At 35.9% G+C, this 24,326-nt stretch overlaps 1 protein-coding gene across 1 annotated transcript in view; it reads right to left on the bottom strand.

Annotated features, from left to right (window-relative positions):
- The window catches only part of LOC139978384 (uncharacterized), a 29,845-nt gene that overhangs the window by 4,903 nt on the left and 616 nt on the right, over nt 1-24,326 (bottom strand). Inside the window, exons 2-5 of the mRNA XM_071988576.1 lie at nt 20,794-20,985; nt 19,613-19,720; nt 14,691-14,871; nt 2,562-2,661 (exon numbers count right to left, since the gene is read on the bottom strand). Coding sequence (XP_071844677.1) covers nt 2,562-2,661; nt 14,691-14,871; nt 19,613-19,720; nt 20,794-20,985 — 581 coding nt within the window. The remainder of the gene's footprint in view (nt 1-2,561; nt 2,662-14,690; nt 14,872-19,612; nt 19,721-20,793; nt 20,986-24,326) is intronic.

Below are 24,326 nucleotides of genomic sequence, written 5' to 3'. Positions count from 1 at the left end.
AAGAAAATTCTAAGAATAGATATATTTACATCAAAGTAAATTTACAATGCTTTTGGTGATAATAATAATAATAATAAAAAATTGTAACAATCTAAAGAGACAGCAGAAAACCTCCCCGTTTATACCGCGTATTATGTTGAGTTTATATATTGCCTGTTGAATCACTTTGGTATGAAGGGGAAAACCACAAAATCACCTAAAACTGCCCCAACAAAGTGGACCTTCTGTGCATTTTGTACTTTTATTAAATTGCAAAAATTGCAAAAAAAAAAAAATATATAAATATATATATATATATATATATATATATATATATATATATATATATATATATATATATATATATATATATAGTAGGTTGGCGTCTATCTTGGCGCAGACTCATAATTGACAAATAAGGAGTAAAGTTTTAGAAAATATATTGAGACCTTCGTCAGCAATACTTGGCAGTCGAATGAAAAGTACAAAGTGTAACACAATGAAAGTATGACGCTATAGGTAAGTGTAAATTGCATTGATGGGATTAGAACCAAATAACCCATGACTATACAGGAAGCGGATTAAGGAGCAAAGAACGGATTACATATGTTTGTAACTGATAGTTGTTAAGGGGTCCCAAGTCTTTGTTGAGGCCGGTGATGTGAGACATAATACGAAAGATTCAATCGATTTCTTTACTATCAGTTCGGGCTGTCACCGTTTATTGGTGGTATTATTGCATTAAAACTGCATGCTTTCATTCTCCAACTGAAAACGTGTATCTCATTTTCGGACTGAAAACGTGTATTTCATTTTCGGACTGAAAACGTGTATTTCATTTTCGGACTGAAAACGTGTATTTTATTTTCGGACTGAAAACTTGTCGGACTGAAAACTTGTCGGACTGAGGGGTGTACCCCCTTTATTCTCTCTGCATATCCTTTTCTATAGCTTTGGCAGTATCCATTGTAAACTGAGGAGCAGGCTTGGATATGACGAAGCTTCAAATTTAGTACTTTGATATAAGGTATTGGGTCAGGGTGGATATCATGAACTGGGTTAATTGACATTTCAGCTGTGCGATATTGGACAGTTACATTGGAACTGTGTTATTGTTTAAACTTAAAAGTCTCAAATCCTATGATCCCATGTGACCTACTACAGTGCCTGAATCAATAGAAAACAATAGCAGTAACTGTGTCTATTTGCAATTGCAGTAACTGTATATGTCTGAGTTGCAACGAATCACTTGATTTGTGGCAGAGTTAGTCATATCTAGGAATTTCTCTGACTCTGGTCAAGTCATTGATTTTAGTCATTGATTGTGTTAATTAATTGTACTTCAAAGCCAGCACACATTGAAAGGTTTGTACAGTATGTGAGATAATATAGTTTGTGTTGGAAGTGAATAATTATTTGTGAGGTCATATAACAAGAATAAAACAGCTCTCACTTCTCATGAGAACACTATTTATTTTATTACTGTTTTTTTGTTTATTTTATCTGTTTGGCTCCCTTTAAGAAAAATACTGTAAATATATGATAGCCTTTCAATGTTGTAATGTAATGATGTAATGTGCTATTAATGTTGTGATACATGCTTTCAATACTGTAATGTGCTTTCAATTTTGTAATGTGCTTTCAATACTGTAATTTGCTTTCAACGTTGTATATGCTTTCAATGTTTGTGATGTGCTTCGAATGTTTGTTATGTAATGTTGTAATGTGCTAATTTGTTTTTCCAGTGAGTCTTGTGTTGCATCTGAGGAACTGAACCTAATACAGTCTAGCTGTACTAGACTACAAGGTATACAATTTCAATTACTTGATAAATCTTAGCTGTATCAAAGTTAAAGATTACAAAGGGTTCATAAAATCAACCTGGGACAGATAGCAGTGATTTTCAAAGGTCTGCTACGTACTGTATCAAACTCAATTTTGTGCCTACGTAAAGTCATCCATTAATAGGCCCACTGAACATGCAAAATGAAACACATGTGGGTCGCCTCCCATGTTCAGTTGATGGGATACAAAATTTGGGAATTTATGAAAATTATTGGCACAGTTTCCTAAATATTAGTTGTTGTTCACAGATGCACTTAGGGCCTCTTTCAAATTTGAAATCACTGCTGGTTCTTTTTTCTTTTCTTTTTCAATAAATGACATCACTTGACAACTTTTTTAAATAAATGGAAATAAGCTATTCATCCAAAAGTTTGATCGACGTGCATCATTTCAAAATTTTATTCTCTGTACTGTGCACTTTTTTTTTTAAGTATCAGATTTCAGATTGAGCGGCCAATATATATTAAATATTGATAGTTTCTATATTCAGTATTCATTGTTGCTATGTACTCTTTGAGAGATGGCAAAGACTAAAAACAAAAAGAACACATATATATACAAAACTAGTGACAGATATTTTAATTACAAACCCTAGCTACTGCACATCCATCCATCCATGGGCAGACATTATTGAGTAAATGTGGTTATCAACAAAGTATTTGATTACCTTGAAATTCAAAAGAAAAAAAGCAATCACTGTAATGTACACATATCTCGTTTACAAATTTCTGACTCACCATGCATGAGTGTGCAATGCAACAGCAGTTGTCGGTGGAGGCATGGATGACTACAGTACACTGTGAATGTTTGCAGATACGTCATCGGGTGAGATGTGACCTTTAAAGAGACAAGTTGAATCGCAGAAAGATTACAGCTTTATCATAGAGTAAACGTACTGTACATGTGTGTTTTCATATTAAATACACACTCCATTAGCTTATAAATGCCCAGGTATTCTCTTAGCTATTTCAAAGTACATTGGTTGACAAACATACTGGCAAATTTCTGCATCTTTAGTTTAAGGTGAGAGTCACATTCTCATAGCATGTTGGATCAAATGACAAGGACATGAATTTTCAAATATGGTGATATTTTTGTGATTCCATCTGGCAAAGCTAGCAACATTGAATGATGTCATCAGTGAGTGTTTAATCAGCTGCAAACCATTTTTTCCTGTTATAACATTCAACTCACTTTATTCAGCTGAAAACCATTTTTCCTGTTATAATATTTAACTCACTTTATTAATTTGCAGAGAAAAATATTAATACTGTATCTCTACCTAAAGGTTGCACTTTGATTAAAATTCTAAATGCTGAGAATATTGACTGAGCTCTATCAAAATATCAAAAATAAATCAGATTTGTTGGACAAATTAATGACAAGATTATCAAAGGAAAGTACAGATTTGGAACATTAGCCTACAGATGTTGTTTATGTGATGATGTCACATACTATGCACAGTGATACACGGTCGGGAGGAATCAATGGCTTTATATGCCAGTCAAAAAACAAGACAAATTGTATTCCATCAACTCTAGATGTCAAATGTGAAGTAATTTTTTTTAAATATATTTTAGTGTTGTATAGTCTGCCTAAGATGAAATATCCACTCAAACATGGGAATAGTATTTTAATATTCCATTTATCTTCATGTATTGATGGTTCAAGTCAAACAAATATCTTATAACCGGCTAGATGGGCGCTTTCAGAATACATTTCCCGTATTTCACCCCTTCACACCTGTAAAATTAACCTATAACCAGTTTGGAGGAATCTGTACATGTTTGGTTGTGGTACAGTCACAATAAACATTTGTGTATAAAAAGTAAGTTGGCCTGACGTTTCGATCCTAGCAGGATCTTCTTCAAAGACTAAATGACATGTTAATACAATAAAGAGTAAAAGTAAAAACAATAAACGTTTATTTGGCTAGAACTGTATATAAGTTGGACAGGAATCTTAAAGTACAGAAAATGTTTCCTTGAAGGCACTGTTTACTGTATGAACATAACTACCTAAACCAACAAAGGCAGGATCTTCCCTGAAAGTTTAAACACTTAAAGGTATATGCTGTATTGGCCCCAAATATGCTAGATATTCAAATATGGTCACTTTGGTCAAAATTCTTTGGCTCAGGACAAACAATTTTTTTAGAAGTCTAGTGGTACAGTCTGAGGCATGCTTATAAGTGATACATCTACATTACACTAGATCAAAATGAATTAATTTTGCGGCTACTAACCATCTAGTCATTTTTGTGTGAAGGTGAAAGAGGAGTTATAAACCTGACCCCTACCCCACCTCCCTCACTGTTTCCAACTAACAGTTATTTTACTTTCTCCATACGAGAGTCACGTTGTCCGACACTGGAGTATCCCTTTAATAAATAGGCTTTCCTGGTTGGCAGAGATTTCTCCTAATAAACTAAGGGGAGAATTCCAAAAGTACTATAAGGAAGTAACCTAGTGCACATGATGTACAGTTTAAAACTATTTGATTTGATTTGATTTGATTACCTGTATTGTAGAGATTGCAAATACTTTGAGCTCAATGATTGGTACATCCCTCAGTTTTAATAAGACAAAATATTTATCAAATTACAATCATTGATTTCAATCAAATAATGGAAAAGTCAGAATAATTTGCTTTCAACTGATATCTTGGACATTTTTTTATATTTTTGTCCGATGGTCGCACATATTCTGGTGCATGTGTACTCATGAGTGTATATGGTATGCATGTGCTGTACAGCATGAATTATTTGAATACATTTATTCAATTAGGACCGAATGGTAAAACACATGCCTCAGTTTTATGATCCAGTTACAGGACAATAGAACTAATGACTGTATATCAATTAATCAGAGAATAGCTTGCTCTCTAAGCCCCATCAATGAATATGCATGAAATCTTAATAGTGTGAATAGTTGCACAATCCTGTCAAGGTACTTGTTTGCAAAAAAGTTTGGCTCATTTCGCAGAGATTGAGGGAGGAATTAAAAATTTAAACAAACACAAACACTTTAACCCGACGCAAGCATGACCATGACCTCAATAATGGCGCCTACACCTGTCAGTTTCTCTTTTAACCCAATGCAAGGGAATTAAGTCACTAGTCATTTAAGGGCATTTAAGAGGTTGTATCCGTCAAACAGCTCTCTCTCTCTTTGCTGAGCCGGGAAACTTTAAGAGAGAGGGGGGGGGGGGGGAGAGAGAGTCATAATGTAATACTGCTAGGCATGGTCAATACAGCCATTCCAGTTACAGATACAAAGGTCAAAACATGTACAGTGCATGCATGTATCTGATTGATGTTTTCATATCAACTAAAGCAATTGCACAGATCAAACAACATGTTTTGGCTGGAATTTTCTAATTCTCTCAACTTTTGAGAATGGGGTACAAAATATAATTCAAAAAAGTACATGCAGCCACCGTCACAATTGTTCCCCTTTCGACTATTCAATATGTACATACCAAACATGTTTGTAGAGTAAACAATAAAATCCCCTCACGCGTGTTTATAATGGAATACATACAATGGGCCTATTCCTGGCATTTACACGTTTTGTCTATTTTCGGTGCATGTAAAAATATATGTTTGCTCAAAGAAGGAAGTGGCTAGACCTATTTTACAGTTGTACCATTTAGACATAAACACTAGCCATTTACGTGCGTAGCTACACGATTATACAATCTATGTTGAAGTAGGCTTGCACGGTAAACCGGTTTTAGTACCGAAACCGTTTTTTTCCGACCGAATTTCGGTACTATTTTTTATTTTAAGAAAACCGAAAAACCGAAAAAACCGGAAAAAACCGAAATGTGAATTGCAAAAACTGAAAAAAAAAAGGTTTGTTGACTTTGGTTTCTCCTTTTTACTGTTCTTTTTGCAATATGAAAGTAACTTGCAACTAGAGAAAGCTTTTCTGATAGACGACATTGTCAGCTACGATCCGCACATGCCATAACCAGTGCTTGAGGGTGGATAGCTAGGCCTAACATTAGGCTATGCAGCCCATATATGCGTGCATCAGTTAGGCGACCTTGTAGTATTGAACTGACCTTGGTGGCCAACGTTAGTAGTTGTGAGAAGTACACACTCAAATGACGAGATGCAGTTCAAAATAAATTGTTACAATCAAAGTGTTTGTCCTCTTTGTGTTCTTCTTACTATTTAACTTCAATTAAATAGTAGAGGATATGGAGAAAATCTTTTCAAACACATTGATCACAGTTCGTGTTCAAAAAATGAACGTTAAAACTTGAAAGATACATTGCGCAATCCACAATACAATACGACATGTACAGTCGCAGGGGAGGGGGGGGGGCTCTGTGAGTTTAACAACTAAGATGTAACAAGTATCATTAGAACAATCACGGGGGGGGGCTCTGAGTTTAACAACTAAGATGCAACAAGTAACTTTAGAACAATCGCGGGGGGGGGGGGGGGGTTGAGTTTAACAACTAAGATGCAACAAGTAACATTAGAACAATCACAGTCCATTATTCACAAGAGACACCTGGCGTCAGGCTTGAGTCAAGGAATATTAAAGGAGTAAAAATGTTGCATACATGGCTGAAAATTACAGCTGTTGCTGTTGTGACAATTCTCCTTTGTACGCTAATGGATTTTATTTTCTTTGTAATTTTCCTTTAAACCTTTCTTCTTATCAGTTATCAGACAAGGCGTCTCTCAGGTGGTTTTTCGTTTACGTTGATGAACACATGTTTCCAACTTAAACGTTAACAATTTACATTCTTTGCCGACCTAATCCCGCTTTTGCCAGTGATATTTTTCAACTTGTACTTGAAAGTGTAGACGGTAAATTCTCTTCACTCTTTGAAGAGAAATTTATTTTACCGCCAAGATACCACCCGCGAACATGGCTAGAGCCTCGTGCAATTTGGTACCTTCATTGGACCAATCATATTGTAAAGCATTTTTTTACGATCTCCAGTTGGTCATAATGGGGTTTATGCTCGGCCCTCATCTCCGAAAATATAACATATAATATAACATGACCGTCATATTTTTTTCTGAACACGAATTTGAACTTCGTGAAGTACAGTAAACACAAGACAAACAATACGTGTACGTGATGTTAAAACTTTAAGAAAAAATTTCACTAACACATTTCTTTTCGACATATTTACTTTAGTTTAGTTCTTCTTGGGTTATAAAATGAGAGTAATGAAGGCAGTAACGTTTCTTGAATTTATTATTCTTATTTTTAACAATTTACTGAGAACGAACAGACTTGAACCCGCTGTTGATAAAGCTTCAAAAATACGCATCTTAGCGATCGAGATTTGGATGTTTTCAATGCAATTCAGTAGGGGAAAAAAAAACGGTTTTTGAGCCAGATTCGGTTTTTTGCTAGAGAAAAACCGGTTGTAAGTTTTCACGAAACCGTGCAAGCTTATGTTGAAGTGATCACATTTATTTTGAAGAGAACTAAAGCTAGTACGAGAGTGTTTGTTTCTTCTAGGCATATACAATACAGATCAGTACAACTACATATGTTCCATTTATTAGCATTGAGATTCTGTTAATGAGCTGTTTGCTATTTTCGTTTAGTTCTTAGGCTGTAGGGAATCATATTTACAAGCCATTTTGTGTTATAAATAATTTAGGCTTGAACTAGTTTTTCACTCACCTTAATAAGGCAAGACATTATTGTAGAATGGTAAAGTGCAGTGATATAATTATGCCTGTTTCCTTTAAAGCTAACTGTACATTAACCGCTCTACATTAATATTGCAGCCAGAGATTAGTTCTGATTAGATTAGTATGATAATATACACATGATAGACTACTGATCCCTTTATTTATGAAAGATTCATGAATAGCGCTGGGTGCAACAACGACATCATTCTAACACACGTGTACAGTGTTTCTTCTAATTTTTTTGGCAGTTTTATTGCCAAGATGATATCCTGCACTCTGCTGTTGCTAGATGCATTAATTAGAGAAATATCACCAAAATTTAAAAAAATGATATCTTTGCCAAATCAAAAAGTAATGAAGATGTGGTTTTGACATAAGGATGTAGAAAAATCCAGCAGCCCCAGATACCCCCCCCCCCAAAAAAAAAAGCAGGGCTAAATCCACCCAAAGAATGTCAGTATGTACTATGTAGTTGCAGTGATGAATACAAAAGTACAAATATTTTATTTTTCAATAGAAACTATTGGGAAAGATTCCCAGAGTAAATGATTTCATGTACAAGTTTAAGTTTGCACTTCAAGTGGAACAGCAGTTGTACAAAAAGTAAGACCCATCAACCAAATTTCTTTTGAGATGTTGAAGAAGGCTGTTTGTAATAATGAATTCTTAGTTGGATAGCAAATTTTTGTTATATATTCCTAGAGTTCCCTTATGTAACTTCCATCGGTGTATCTGTAATTGGAAGCAAAACTGATGATGTTTGTAATGCATCATACTTTAATGAAATTTGTAATTATCTAGCATATATCCAAATCCAGGCGATGCTGAGTAACTCTAAAGTTGCAGTAATGCAACTTGAGAGGCACTTGTAACTCAGATGACAGAACATCTTTGTGAGAAGGTACAGTACTATGTGTTACTATATATAGTAATTGTAGGTACAGTACTATGTGTTACTATATATAGTGATTGTAGGTACAGTACTATGTGTCACTATATATAGTGATTGAAGGTACAGTACTATGTGTTACTATCAGGGTTATAACTAGGAGATTGTGAGTGCTGGTTAAATAAATTTGCGAAGCGTAGCGAGCGAAGCTCTCGCATCTCACGGCCGGGGGTCCAGGGGCCCGCTTAAGGGCCCCTGGTGGGGTCCAGGGCAACGCCCCGGTGGGGGCCGAGGGTATTTTGGTAAATAACAGAAAAAGGTGACGTTATTATCATGTTTTACGGCAAGGGAAAGATAAATTTGTTACTTTTGTTGTATTTCACAAGCATTTTACTATTTTTTTGTGCCGGCCGGTGGACTGTTTATTCACTTCCAATGCCGGCCGGCAGGCGTGAGTGGCGGTTACCACCGGCTGCCGCCGGCCGGCGTGGCTATAACCCTGGTTACTATATATAGTGATTGTAGGTACTGTACAGTACTATGTGTTACTATATATAGTGATTGTAGGTACAGTGCTATGTGTTACTATATAGTGATTGTAGGTACAGTACTATGTGTTACTATATAGTGATTGTAGGTACAGTACTATGTGTTAGTATATATAGTGATTGTAGGTACAGTACTATGTGTTAGTATATATAGTGATTGTAGGTACAGTACTATGTGTTAGTATATATAGTGATTGTAGGTACAGTACTATGTGTTACCATATATAGTGATTGTAGGTACAGTACTATGTGTTACCATATATAGTGATTGTAGGTACAGTACTGTGTTACCATATATAGTGATTGTAGGTACAGTACTATGTGTTACCATATATAGTGATTGTAGGTACAGTACTATGTGTTACTATATATAGTGATTGTAGGTACAGTACTATGTGTTACTATATATAGTGATTGTAGGTACAGTACTATGTGTTACTATATATAGAACACTCAAGAATACTGCAAAATACTTTGAACTGAAAAGAAAGTAATAAATTTGGTTCAATTTGATATAACATTAAAAACAGATGGGGAAAAAACACAACCATGTTATGTTAATTTTGCCATGTCACTAATGTCAATTTTGAAAGTGGAAATAGATTCTGTGATGCTGCACTCTATCAAGTAGATTCAACACGTCTTCTATGATCTGTGATGATCCATTTTACAATCAAAGTGAAACGAACTTCCCTGTATATGTACCGGTAATAAAACCAAAGAGAAAAACAATCTGTTTATGAAATAATAAACAAAAGTCTCTCAATTAGTATCTACATCATCAGGAAGAAAGTTCATGTAATAATCTATCAGTATAATCATATTTTTAAATGATACTCAAAGTGCAAATTAAGCAATTTTTTTATTGTACACAGGAACAATTAATAGTACCATTAAGAGACAAGCACCACACTGAGCACTATATCCTATTTCCTGAAACACACTACAGAAAGATAATTATCCCCTATGGAGGCAACTGCATCAAAGATTGAAATATATACTGTGCGTAGATACAGTATAATCTTCTGCAAATGTTATACACTCATGAACTATGAAAAGCCTACTATATAATTTAATTTAATGTGCAGAGTGAAAATATCATGTTAATTAGAAACTCATGTATATTCTTGAATTCAATCCATCATCACTGAGGAAGATGACAGCATTTTGAAATAATAATAAGGAAAAAAACAGACCGATGCGTGCTCTGTAGGCCTATCCCTTCGTCATGTAATATGCATTGTGATTGGAATATGTATTGAAGATATATAGAATATATATACTGTATATAGAATATATACAGAATATGTATAGAAGATAAGAATATGAATATATATATATAGAAGAATATATATAGAAGATATATAGAATATATAGAATATATATAGAATATGTATAGAATATATAGAATATGTATAGAATATGTATAGAAGATATAATATACAGTATATAAAATTTTCAGCTCACAAAGAATTGGGAGGAGTTGGCAGAGGATGTCCAGTGTGGAGGAGACACAAACCCATACATCATCATAATACTAGTCAATGTGATTAAGTGTCATGAACAATTTCCCCTAAACAGCTACAGTACTAAAAATCTTATTCAATGTGTAAGATATAACTATTGACCATTCTATCTTATTTAGATAAATTGTTTGCCTATGGATTTCATACGGCTAATAACGTATGACTGGATCAAAAGTTATTTGACGGGACATAACCACGATTTCATCTCAATCTTTAATAATGATGTTTGCAGACGACACTAGTATGTTTTTCAAAGACACAGATGTACAACGCCTTGAGAGTACTGCTTGCAGTGAACTTGTGGTATACTCTGATTGGTTTGCTTCGAATAAGCTTTCGCTTAATGTTATCAAAACAAACTACAGAATATGGTCTTTAACATGCCTCATACTCAAAACCCCAACTTGAGTATTATCATTAATAACCACCCACTTGAAGCTGCTACCAGTCTTAAATTTCTTGGCATTCTTATTGACTCAAAGCTTAATTGGCATGAAGATAAGTTTCTCACCTGTGTTCGAAAGTTGCTAAGGGTGTTGGAATAATCGGTAGAAAGATATTGCCGAAACATATTCTTCGTACTATTTATCTAACTCTTGTTTATCCTCATCTCTGCTACTGGAGTCTTGCTTGGTCGGGCACTAGTAACGCTGTACACTAGTAACTAGCACTAGTTATAATGTACACTCCTTTTGTTATAACTTTTCTAGATCCCTTATAAACCTCTACAAAGATTTTAAGTTTTCATTTTGCATTTTGTACGCTGTAGCCATCCCTTTGTTATTGTAATTATTATGCCCCTAACATATTGAATTGAATTTGAATTTATTGTCCACAATCGGAAATTCAGCTTACACAGGTCGTAAACGAAAGAAGAAAAAAAAAATATATATATATGTATATACATGATTGCTTTTGTGTTTGTGTAAGAATTAAGGCATACATGTTTACATTAACATGGGTGTATATGTATGTATGTATATGCATATACTTATAAAACAAAAGTCTGTTCAAAGTATTTCTTTCGAGATCCGGCTTTAGGGAATCACAAATGATTTTCGAGTTGGTTAGCATCATGGTTGATCTCTAGAGTAAGGCAAATATATATGGGTTGGTGTGTGGGTGGATTTATGTGCTACTGTTTTCTTGTATTGTTCTCTTTATTTACTAATGCGAGCACTCTACTAGACAAGCCCTCTGGATTTTTGGAGTGCTTCCTTTCACAATTTTCCCTGTTGTTGATATGTTCTGTCACTGAGTTAACTTCTCTGTATAATTTATATTGTGAAGAAAAATATAAATGAAATGAAATGCAATTTAATATTGCTTGACACAATAGGCTGAGGACTTGATCAAGTCTAAAATGACATCATCCAGCCATGTGTACTTCAATCAGGGTTGGTGATTTTTCTATTTAAAAAAAAGAATCTGATATTTTTATTTAAATCTGATAATTTTCATTAATCGGATTTTCTAATACACATGTCTTTGATGAATGCGAATGTTAATGTAACTTGATATTTAAGGCAGTCATGAGTCTCTTAATTACCATTAATGGTAAGAGCCTACAGGATGTGTTATGCAGTTTTGAGGAAGAAAAAATCGGATGATTTTCGAATTTTTATTACAATTTTGTTTAAATAGTATGTAGCCAACCCACTAGATATTCTAGAGTATACAACAAGTACATTATTCTTGTTGAGTACTTACTTAACTATCTTGTTACAAAAAATAATCAACTATTTACACAATTCTAGGATATCTGCTTGCTTGATTTCCTGTTTCTTTTAATTGAATCTTGCTCTCCATACAAAAAGATATTGACCTCACTGATACACTGGTGTTGAGCAATTTTCAGCTAATATGGTCTGGTCCACTCTAAGCTGAGAAACTACCTTGGAACTCATAAAGCTGCTCAGCTTGTGTTCTTATTTAAAGCCATGAACATGAAGAAGGACCCTTAAACTTTTAAGTCTATTGACTGTACACTACACCTTCAACTTTGCATTATAGTGTTTACGTTGTATTGATAACGTTGACAATGTTTATATACATGTCCTTCATGCTTTATTCCCTGTGGTACATCCACACACTAACTCCAGGGTCTTACAGTACTGTAGTTAAAAAATTCAAGAAAAACAGATTTTAAGCTTTGTTTTTATTTTATAACTTTTGGTTGGAAACAACCTTAGAACATTTAATTGACAAGCATATGATGACTAACTGATTCTGAACACTGATAAATGTTACAAGTTGCATGTGCTTATATGCTAAATCAATATCAAACTACAGAAACAGATTCTCAGTACTGTAGTTCCTTACAGTAGTAAAATCACAAAAAACACTGAATAAAAAGTAAAAAAGATGAGAAAAAAAGGTGATTTAAATCAGTGATTTTTTTTTACAAAAGTCACGTGATTTAAATCGGGATATAAATCAGTGATTTAAATCAGTGATTTAAATGAGTGATTTAAATCACAGTGATTTTAATCAGCCAAACCTGGCTTCAAGTTTCTATGTTGCTCTTTATTTATTACAATGTCTATTTTTTATGCATTGGAGATGGGTTTTGAAAATTGTTGAATCTAAAAACGACTGCTGTTCTTAACATGACATACTGGTGGTATTGGTTTCAGTGTCAATTATTGTCGCATTTCAACCTTAAAATTATGAGAAGAAGAACGGAGAGAACATTAAGTTTTAGGTATCTGATATAGGTGGCACTGGGACATCAAATATTTACAAAATCACAGCTCCCAGACATGACTTATAAGCTAGAATCTCCCAAATGGAACAAGATAATTTTTTTCTTGTCTGCTTTGGGGAGTTGTTGTTCACAAAGAACTCCGTCTTATATTAAAGGCACTGAAGACTCGCCCAAAACCGCGTGTGGCCATCTGAAAAAGTTAACTTTCTGTCGCTTGCAAGTGACATTTTGTTTGTGTCGCTACAAAATGCAGACAGTAATGAAATGTGATACCTTGTTATCTTTTATCTAGACCTGAGATGTCCATCGCTGCTATTATATGTACACTGTGTTGTGGGTATATTGACCATAGCTGCATGTACTGACTGTGCACTAGTGTTTAATTACCGACGGTAGCAAGCTGTGTGTGTATTTTCTGGGATAGATGGTGATGTCTAACACTTCTGTTACACCTCATTCGAAACTAGGTCAGATTACCGGCATGAGACGTTTCTCTGTGCGCGAGTCTTCACACCCTTTAAAGCAAGTAAGATGGTTGGATTTGTGGTGTCACCATTTAATAATAAAACCTCCTTGGGCTTGTTAAGGTGTACAGTATGATCATGTTATGCGTTTAGAGCTGGCTAACGTCAGGGTTGTGAAATTCAGAGCAAGAAAGGAAAGAATACAAAAGTAGTTAAAGCAGCATTTTGCGTCCTTTTCTATGGTTTTTCTCAACCTCACTGACTCCACTATGCCATAACGACATACATAACTAGCTTATCTATTCAAATCTTACTTCAAACGGTGGCATAAAAGTCGAAAAAGTTACAACTTTCAACTTTGTTTTTCGCCAAGATATTTTCCTTTGGGATCCAAATAAACCTCGCCCATAATATGAACATTTAAAACTACAAACGTCATTGGCCAATACGTAATACAACACCATGATTGATTTGTGTAGATTGTCTATGGCAGTTGTACCAGGGAGCTGGTAGAGTCCAGCTCACTAGTTGTACCATGGAGGTACAGTACCTTCATGGTTGTACCAAGTTACCAACTCGACGTTTTGAATCTATTTTTAACAACTAAACCTGCATCTCTGATTGGTTGAATTCAAACTAGTGGGTCGGAGGAACTGTGTGCGATTAATATTAAATGTGTAATTTGCCGGACGACACTTTTCTCATTATCTGCAAATGTCCTTAATTACTCGCCAATTAACGCTTTTGGCAGGGAAAAACTTGGCTAATATCTTAGTTTGCGGTTTTGTGATTGATATGTATGTAAAAAACTTGATGGACTTGTCAAAAAAATGGAAAACGGCGACAAAACGCAAAATGCTACTTTAAAATACAAAATGAAAAAGTTGCTAAGTTTAGGTTATTCCACCAAATATACAAAATGAAATTGTTATACATTGTGTCGGTTGCATAGGGAGTTGACTAAAAAAGTTTTAAGGAAAAAAACATTTGTGTCTCATACAATCTTATCGTTGCTAGGGTTGAGCAGAACCAAAAGGTTTGTGGTGTTTGTAACTTACAATGTTATCTCCAGGTCTTCTAGGTAGTAACATGTTATCTTTCACAAAATAGCCCCCGGCTTTCAGAACAGCTCTTGTGAGATCTCTCCAGTCCTTGGAAGACATCTTGAGTAAAGCTGAGAGAATTTCTTTACTGTAACACCATACAACTCCTACACCAGTGGCATCATCAAAGTTAAATCTGTCAAAATAAAAGGAATATGAAAAATTAAAACATCGACCAGTTGATTGACATGTCAAGTTTAGTTTAGTCTATTATTTCCCAAAGTTAAAAGAAAAAAGAAAAGAAGAAAAAAACAACAGAAGCTCATTTGACAACTGTATGAATAATGTGATGATTGTGGATGAACAACAAAATGGTGCAGTTCCTCATACGCCATTATCAATGATTTAAATAACTAATTAGGCACAGTCCAGATCCGAGTTCGTATAGTGAGCTTAGCGCAAATTTGGCCACAAGTTGTCATACGCCAGCATGTTAAACTACCAATGACTTGTAATGCCACCCGTGACACACTTCCAAGGGGACTGTATCAGCTTAAATGTTTTGCTAGGTCTACGAGAATACATTTCTATGAAATTTGAAAGAAGAATGGCAAGACAAACCACTTTAATTACATTTTCAGGACCTCACACATGCGCATGTATTGTCAGACTTAGAATAGGTCCCATGTGAGTGGTGGCTAAAGTTATAAAGGCATCAAATAAATCAGTGGTTGTTCGTTGGAGTCCTCACTCAAGTTACCTGGGTTGCTACGTGGATCTGCATCTGGTAATCGGGTGAATTCTGGTCGGAGCGTACTATGTAACCACCGTGTACCCAGTGTTCTCACTGTGGAGTAAACTCTGGTATCACTCAACAACAAGGTAACATGGGATGCGCTGCCACGGAATATGCTCCCTATTTCATTTCCCCAATATTAGGGAATGGGAACCGTCTTTGAAACACCATCTACAACTAAACAACAACTATGTACAAGCTTTGGCTCTAGCTCTTTGGCTTTAGCTCTATGAAGTGCCGTCTGTTATGATAATGACGGAGCGCAGTAGTTTTCTACTGGAATCACCCGTTATCCGCACACAGCTTGTGGTTTCAATCTCCAGTTAGTTCGTCGCGACAAACAGACAAAGTTGCAGGTCTACCGATGTGAAAAATCTCGGTCACTTTTCATAGAACTGAACTTCTTATACTAGATGATATGAATCCTGAGATGTGTAAGCCCTAACCAAATATAGAGCCACAGCACAACTCTTTTTCCAAATGTGTGGGGGGGACATTTTATAGTGTGTCCCCCACCCATCGGAATGTGGGGGGACGTGTCCCCCATCCCCCCAAGGATTGACGCCCATGGTACCAGGAATCAGTTATCATGTTGATAAAGTCTATTTAATGACATAGTATTAAAACAGATGCAAGCATGAATAATTATGAGGTTAATTTTATGATCTCATAAGCATGGTCTTTATCTATATACTTACATTGTATTATCTAAGTTAAAAACGTTCTGTATAAAACATGTGGTTGTTGATATATCGTGTTTACAAGCTGTTTTTGACAATTTCCCATTAAGCTCCAACCATCATGAATATTAATGAGGTAAAAATTATGGTTGAAAGGACATGTTTTTACAATGAAGTTACATCCCTATCTGAGTACTTGTAAACTAAACTGGACTTAAACAGTTGCAGCGAAATCGACAGATTAAAGGAAATTTTTAGTGGCAGTCTATTGGGTATATGAAAAAAAACTTATATTTTCCTCACCAGTCCTAGTTCAGAGATTTTTCATCCTTTGACTCTGGAGAAGTGAATTTTTGAACCTCGCACCAACTTAATCTAATATATTTTGAACAGTGGAGAATGATGAGCGACTGTGACGTCATCGCAGCACTTCATCTGGGGGGCTGCAGGGACGCTATCACTAGTTCTTCTTCAACAATATGTTGTTCAGATATTTGTTATTGGAGAGATTATTTTAATCACAGCCATATGAAAAGTCTGTACACATTTCTGTGTATTGTAGCAAGGCCAAGCTTAGAGTGAGATCTTTTGTATTCACATCCGGATACGCAAAGTCTGTACACGTTCCTGTGTATTGTATCACCGCCAAGCTTAGAGTGAGATCTTTTGTATTCACATCCGGGTACGCAAAGTCTGTACACGTTCCTGTGTATTGTATCACCGCCAAGCTTAGAGTGAGATCTTTTGTATTCACATCCGGGTACGCAAAGTCTGTACACGTTCCTGTGTATTGTATCACCGCCAAGCTTAGAGTGAGATCTTTTGTATTCACATCCGGGTACGCAAAGTCTGTACACATTCCTGTGTATTGTATCACCGCCAAGCTTAGAGTGAGATCTTTTGTATTCACATCTGGGTACGCAAAGTCTGTACACATTCCTGTGTATTGTATCCAGGGACGTCGCTAGAGGGGGGTGTGGGGGGTGTCTCACCCCCCCAAACTTGGTAAAACTGACGATAGTTGGAAAATTGGAGTGCGACAGTTGGAATTTCCGACTGTTGCACTCTTATTTACATAGGCCTATTTATATATTCCTGTGATTGTGCACCTAAAAATTGAACAATTTCGGTAAAAATTGACCTTTAATCAGTCATATTTACCACGTTTTCCTTGCCACTTTGAGAAATTGTATCTGGCGATCCCTATACTCCATCAAACAAAACTTTGTATGATTTTGAATACTCCTAAAAGATGCCTAATAGAACTACCGTACAACATTCGCCAGCTTCAATTTGGTTTATTTATATACTAATTTTACTATTGGGTGGGTTGACCTAGCTTCAAGTAAGTTCAGTATCTATTAGGGACGTAGCCAAGGGGGGGGGGGGGGAGCAACTGCCCTTCAGTGTCGAAAAAAATGTTAAAAACTGTTGGGTTTTTTGCATGGTATTTTGTCAGTGCTCTAACTTGATTATAATCGTAGTAACATTCAGGCCTACTGATTCAGCTACTTGGTTTGGCAGATGCAAATATCTAAATTTAGCCTATAGCCTATTACCAGTCTACAGTTGGCCACTGCATAATAAAATACATATAGCCTACCTAACCGCACTCAATGGAGAGTCACGAACCGTGTGCACAACAACGACAACAACGTGCGTTCTCATCCTTTATGATTCGTCATAAGTTGTTGCACGAACAGCATGTTATGAAGCTAAGCTAGCAATCGTACGTGATACGCGCTTCCTATAAATAATTATGACACTACTAAATATGAAAGTTAATATTGTCCATCAGTTAAGTTCGTCAAATGTATTAAAGTCCAGACATTGGACAATAAACAAGAATCATCCACTGGAAAAATTGTAAAAGAGCACTATATGTTTGTCTTTCTGATATAATATGTAAAAGAACATGTAAAAGAATAATTCAAAACGGAAACAAAATCTGCTGATAATATAATATCATATGATGATGATGAAACTGGCAAAACATTGCACCAGATCGCATCTAAGGACCAACAATTGTTCAAAATTGCTCAAGGGCAACCCCCTCCCCTTAGACCCCTCCGCCATATCAATCGCAAAATATGCTCCCCTCGTGCAAATTCCTGGCTGCGTCGCTGGTATATATATTGTCTCTATGGTATACAATTAAAACACTCAATGCTTTGACTGAGATGATAGGCAGATTGTTCATGTCAGTGATAAATAGCCCTGCCCCCCTCCAAAATAATAATATTAAGCCCGCTAGGAAAAGCACTGTATATTTGGGTAATTCACTATGCCGTCGAATATAATTTGTTCAAAAAAAATTCCCCTTTGTTACATTAACATAGCTTTTGTAGTTAGTAGTCTATGTAGCCTTCAAGCAGATAACTTATACTCAGTTGCAAGCTTACTTGCTTAACCAGATTGATTAATAAGTTTGTGAAGTGAGGACCAGTGGGTACAAATGTATCGAAAAAAGTTCGGAACAAAAGTGCAGTCGTGAAAAATTGGTGTCTGACTGACACTTACGGTAACGTTGCCGAGTATCATGGGGGGAGGGGGGGGGGGGTAAAAGGCAGTAGTCAGAATTTTCTGGCTTTAAACCCATCCAGTTGGAATTTCAGCCACTACACTCCCCCAATCATCAGGCCTTAGCTACGTCCCTGATTGTATCAAGGCCAAGCTTAGAGAGATCTTTTGTATTCATAGCTGTATGCAAAGTCTGTACACATTCAAGTCTGACCATGTGCCGCACTGACGTCATGTCTCGACGTAAGTCAGTGTTAGATTCAAATTATCTGGCAGGACGGGCCAACTTTGCGAGCATTCTATCACAGAAACTAAAATTTATCACAGGGCAAGTCTTAGGGCGATACAAAGACAAAATATGATATGACCGGAAGGACTGAATCCAATTTTTCACTAAAAAATTTCTTGGAGAATTTATGGTAAGCCCTGCCCAATCATAAATATTCATGAGATGGGAACAGAAACAATAGGGCACACCTACTAATCGTAGGTCATCTACCTACCAAGTATGATATTGATATAACTTGTGTTTGTGGAGATATCGTGTTTACAAGCTGGACATCACATACATCACGCACGGACATATATCCGCATCACCATTGCAAACATAACTGAGCCTTCGGCATTGTAACAAAAAAGGCTTTTGAAAATCATGTATCCTGATAACAAAGACCACTGCTTAGTCCTTTTTTTTACTTTCTAGGGCACCAAATGTTTTCACACATCAGCTATTGGATTTCTTCTTTAATACTGGTAGCTATCTGTGACATATTGATAGCAAATGTTCCCCATATGGTAATGTGGGGCTATTCTCTCATATACTGTACTTTATTTCTTATTCTTTTTTTGAAATATGGCATATTTTAAATGCTAGCCTCAGCCACCTTTTTTCAATGAGGCTTCAATGCCCAGAAATAAAGTATCATATTTATGCTTTTTACCTGGCCTTAACCTGGATGTCACCATGTGATTCAAAGGATTGCGTTGTAAAGAAACTGTCTTCACCAAAACATGAGCATTCTGTGTGGCCGCACCTGGAACACTGCCATCTGAAAGTGAAAATGATTCACAATTTCTTTTATTTACTAATATAGCCAGTACAAATAAATATAGATTCAACTTAAGCAGGATCATGAAACTGTGAAGTAATTGCTATGAATGACCTGCACCCCTCATGAAGAAATGGCTCAGATTTTTTTCTTTTTCAACAAAAAGAAATGCAATTGAGTGAATAAATTAAATTTGCTTCACTACTGGAAATGAAACTTGACTGAACAAACTATATATGAGTCACTTTGTTATAGGACTTACTTTTGGACAGGCAATTTTCAAAAAAAATCACCAATTTCAACTTAAAAAAAAGCTGCTATAAAACCAAGAAACTAACAACAACTGTATTAAATCTAGATCTGAACTTTCATAAAAACACTGATGATTAACTACAGTTGTTTACCGCAGTTTAACAAATATTTGTGTTGCAAAAGGAAAAGTTCACTCTGGTTTTACATTTCATTAATAATGAAAGGTTAAACCAGAGTTCAGGTTTCAAAGCTGTTGTACCAAGTAAAACAAATCATGGTGAACAATATATACATTTCCTTGCAGTACTGTAGTTCAAATACTAATTTATTTTTGAGGAAGTAATAATTAAGGAAACTGCAAACGCAACCATCACATGGTCATGCTTGACAAACATTCTATAAAAACTCCTCCCAAAAGCTAAGAATAACCTAATTCTGTATGGAGGATGTCATGATTTTATAAAAGTTGCATACAGCATTCCAATTTTGAGTCAAACATTTGATTTGAACTTTTAAGAAAAAACATAGCACAAATTTGTGAGTGTACTTCTATGACATCATTGCTTCAAGTTCACTTTGGTTGCAAGAACGTGACACAGGTTCCAATGTATGATGTTATCTCGGAAACAGACTAAACAGTACTACATGCTGTATTTGTAGGAATTGAATACTACCCTCACCAGGATATGTTTAGAAAACATATATGTTCCTTTCTCATCTGTCAATTTTTTTAATTACTTATAAAATAATGATAATAATAAGACTGATAACTGTTTTGGAAAGTTGGTCATCACAAACTCATTTGAATAATAGCAAGTTACTTTAGCTCAATTTTCTGGATTCCGCTAAACCAGCCGTGAATTGTGAAAGGCTCTGTGCACTTCATGAACGTGGTGCACAAATCATACAATGACACATTCTTCAACTTTGCTGGATCTGTGAATTTATCGTCACCACTCTCAGTTTGAGGATGTCGGTCTCTATCATTAGATGGAGTGTCAACTGATAGCTTGCTGATGGGGAGAAAAGAAACATGAAGATATTAAAAAAATGATAATGTGTAACATTTGAGGAATGGTCTCAGTTTAATATTATACAGCTAGGGCTGCAAGCTGTACTTTATATGGCTTACAGTGTACAGTGTATACAGTGTACTATGCAGGCATCATAAATAAAGTATAAATCTTTTATAGCTTACAATACCGATGTTGCATATGTGACATCACAAACTGACACAGAGACATAAAACAGAGAGTGACTAGTTACCAGGTTGTTTTGGATATATATTTATTAACAGACCTGGGAAATTTGGAATAATGGGGAATTTTCCCTACCCCGTTCATTGTCCATAAATGAATAAATCAGGTAAACACTTCTTACAGAAAATCTTCTTGATGCATGGAAAGAACAAAACTACTAAATTCAACAAATGGAAACCGTAAACACAAGGATCACAAGTTGAACAGTGGTAACACATGGGTGCAAACTGCAAACAGACAATCCATGGGGTGGTGTATAACTTATTACCACAAATTGTATGACTAATAAGGATTCTGGAAGGTTCATTAAATGGGTTTAAACTTAAAGTGATTGGCCTATCAAATGCCAATGTCACACACAGATGTTTGAATCCCCACAACTGTACTCTTTTCCATAATTTATTATTTCCCACACAGCTTTCTGTTCTTAAATTACTTAAGGAAAAATGTAACTTTACCATTGAATCCTTTGAAATGAATCAACCAACTATCCTTCAGGCATATAGGCATAATTAACTCACTGTTTAATAATATTTCATGAAATCTTGATCAACCCTTTACAATGGCTTAACACTGACTGTATCTTTTGTCAGTTCTTAAACAAACTTGCATGAAAGATAACAATATAAAGTTGTGTTAAAAATTAGAGAATAGGTTTAACATTTAAGAGAAATATCTTTTCCAAATGGATTGAGGTGCAGCAAGATTTTGGGGAGGGGAACAGTTGTAACCAGGGTAAGGAATTAAGAAATTTACTTCTTTCCATTTCATTTTTGTTGTAAATTTGTTATATTTCTATAAAAAAATATAGAGCTTTGTTTGTAAAGTTCTTGTTAGATGCTGACCATGCAATTACTGTATACTTCCATTTACTCAGAATGCATCCATATTAAACATGTATGTAGACCAGGTGTCTACAAAACTAAGACCTAAGACCAACTGCAAAACTAAGACCCCACCAACTGCTAAACTAAGACCCCACTGTCCCCACCAACTGCAAACGAAGACCCTACTGCAAAACTAAGACCCAACTGCAAAACTAAGACCCTGCTGCAAAACTAAGACCCTACCAACTGCAAAACTAAGACTCTATGGCAAAACTAAGACCCCACCAACTGCTAAACTAAGACCCCACTGTCCCCACCAACTGCAAAACAAAGACCCTAATGCAAATCTAAGACCCTACTGCAAAACTAAGACCCTGCTGCAAACTAAGACCCCACCAACTGCAAAACTAAGACCCTACGGCAAAACTAAGACCCAACCAACTGCAAACTAAGACCCGACTGCAAAACTAAGACCCTGCCAACTGCAAAACTAAGACCCCACCTACTGCAATGGTTAGGACTATATTACTTCCAAGTCCTTCTCATCTAAAAGTGCAACGAATGTGTCATAATAATCAGCTCAATGCAAGCTGTGTGGCAGTTAGACCAAAACAGTTATTAATCCTGAAATTGATATTTTCAAAGTGGTCTATGCATGGGGATGCGCTAGACACTTTACCTCACACTAAATTTTGCTGTTTTTAAAATTTGAATAAGATTTAAAGGCAGTCAGTATAGACCCCAAATTATAGCACGCTATAATTGCTAGAAGTTTTCAAAAAGTACTTTCCTGGAGGTCTTTACTCTCCAAATTGTTCTCAGACATTGTTAAGGAATAAGGAACACACAGATGACTGTATATCCCAGTGTGGAAAATTCCTCCAAGGTTGTTATAAAAAAACAGTTTATGAATTTTGACCAAGATAACCATTTTTGAATACAGCATACTGTACCTTTAAGGATAAAGAGGTCATTACAATTTGGTATATAGATCATCTAAGTTAGAAGTGATGCCAAAAATAACACAATGTCCCTGAGATGATAGATAATGGGATGATACGTCATGCAGGCAGAGGGTTAACTGAGGGGAGACTTGAAAACTAATTAACTCCTTTGATAATTTTTATATGAATAGAAGGGAGACTTGCACTAATCACAAGCTTGTGTGGCAATAAAAAACTAATTGGTGGTTAGTGGTTGGAATATTTAACAGTATACTGAATGGTGTAAATTGTAAAACTCAAAGTTGTTCATTCTTGATTGAACCATAGCAATGCATAGTGTGTGAGTGGGGAGGGGGGCTTTGTCCTTGATTTCTTGGTTATTAATTACATATCATGTATGTATAAAATAAACCTATGATTTGATTAAGGGGGGGGGGGGGGGGAGTTCAACAATAGCGACGCCACTGTCCACCAGTGAACCTTCTGGCATTTTCTATCTAGGAAAGCCTGTTGTCTTTGGAGTGACAACCTTGGTTTGCAATATCCATAGGCCTTTATCAGACTAGATTGTGGTCATTAAAAACAGTTAATAATAACAGGTTCCCTATATTAACCCCAATCACAGACCTCGAGCCTGCATACTTAACCATAACCTGCCCAGCTTCTTACTCCATGAGTCCTGACTCCAGCTATCTCAGGGGAGTTATTACAGAATGATTATTGCACAGTTTGTACACATGGTGACTTCACCGTATAACCAGGGAGATGCTACACTAACGTTAGAGTAGCAGCTCCCTGGTTTAACTATAGACACAGCATGAGAATATAACCTTGTAAGTATTCATGGCCCTTACTGATAGACCTCTGGAAACACTTATACCCCTGCACTTGAGTTTTGCAGTAGGGTCTTAGCTTTGTAGTTGGTAGGGTCTAAGTTTTGCAGTTGATGGGATCTCAGTTTTACAGTAGGGTCTTACAGTAGTTTTGCAGTAGGCCTACAGGGTCGTAGTTTTGTAGTCGGCAGGGTCTTAGTTTTGCAGTTGGGTCTTAGTTTAGCAGTTGGTGGGGTCTAAGTTTTGCAGTTGGTCTTAGCTTTGCAGTTGATGGGATCTTAGTTTAACAGTAGGGTCTTAGTTTTGCAGTAGGCCTACAGGGTCATAGTTTTGTAGTCGGCAGGGTCTTAGTTTTGCAGTTGGGTCTTAGTTTAGCAGTTGGTGGGGTCTTAGTTTTGCAGTAAGGTCTTAGTTTTGCAGTTGATAGTGTCTTAGTTTTGCAGGGCTTAGATCTTAGATTTTTGTTTGGTACACACCCCTGAGGCTGTATA

Source organism: Apostichopus japonicus, chromosome 13 (genome assembly GCF_037975245.1).
Source record: "Apostichopus japonicus isolate 1M-3 chromosome 13, ASM3797524v1, whole genome shotgun sequence".
In the NCBI taxonomy this organism is placed as follows: Eukaryota; Metazoa; Echinodermata; class Holothuroidea; order Aspidochirotida; family Stichopodidae; genus Apostichopus; species Apostichopus japonicus.
Note: the sequence above shows the minus strand (reverse complement) of the source record. Positions and strands in the feature narration are given on the sequence as shown.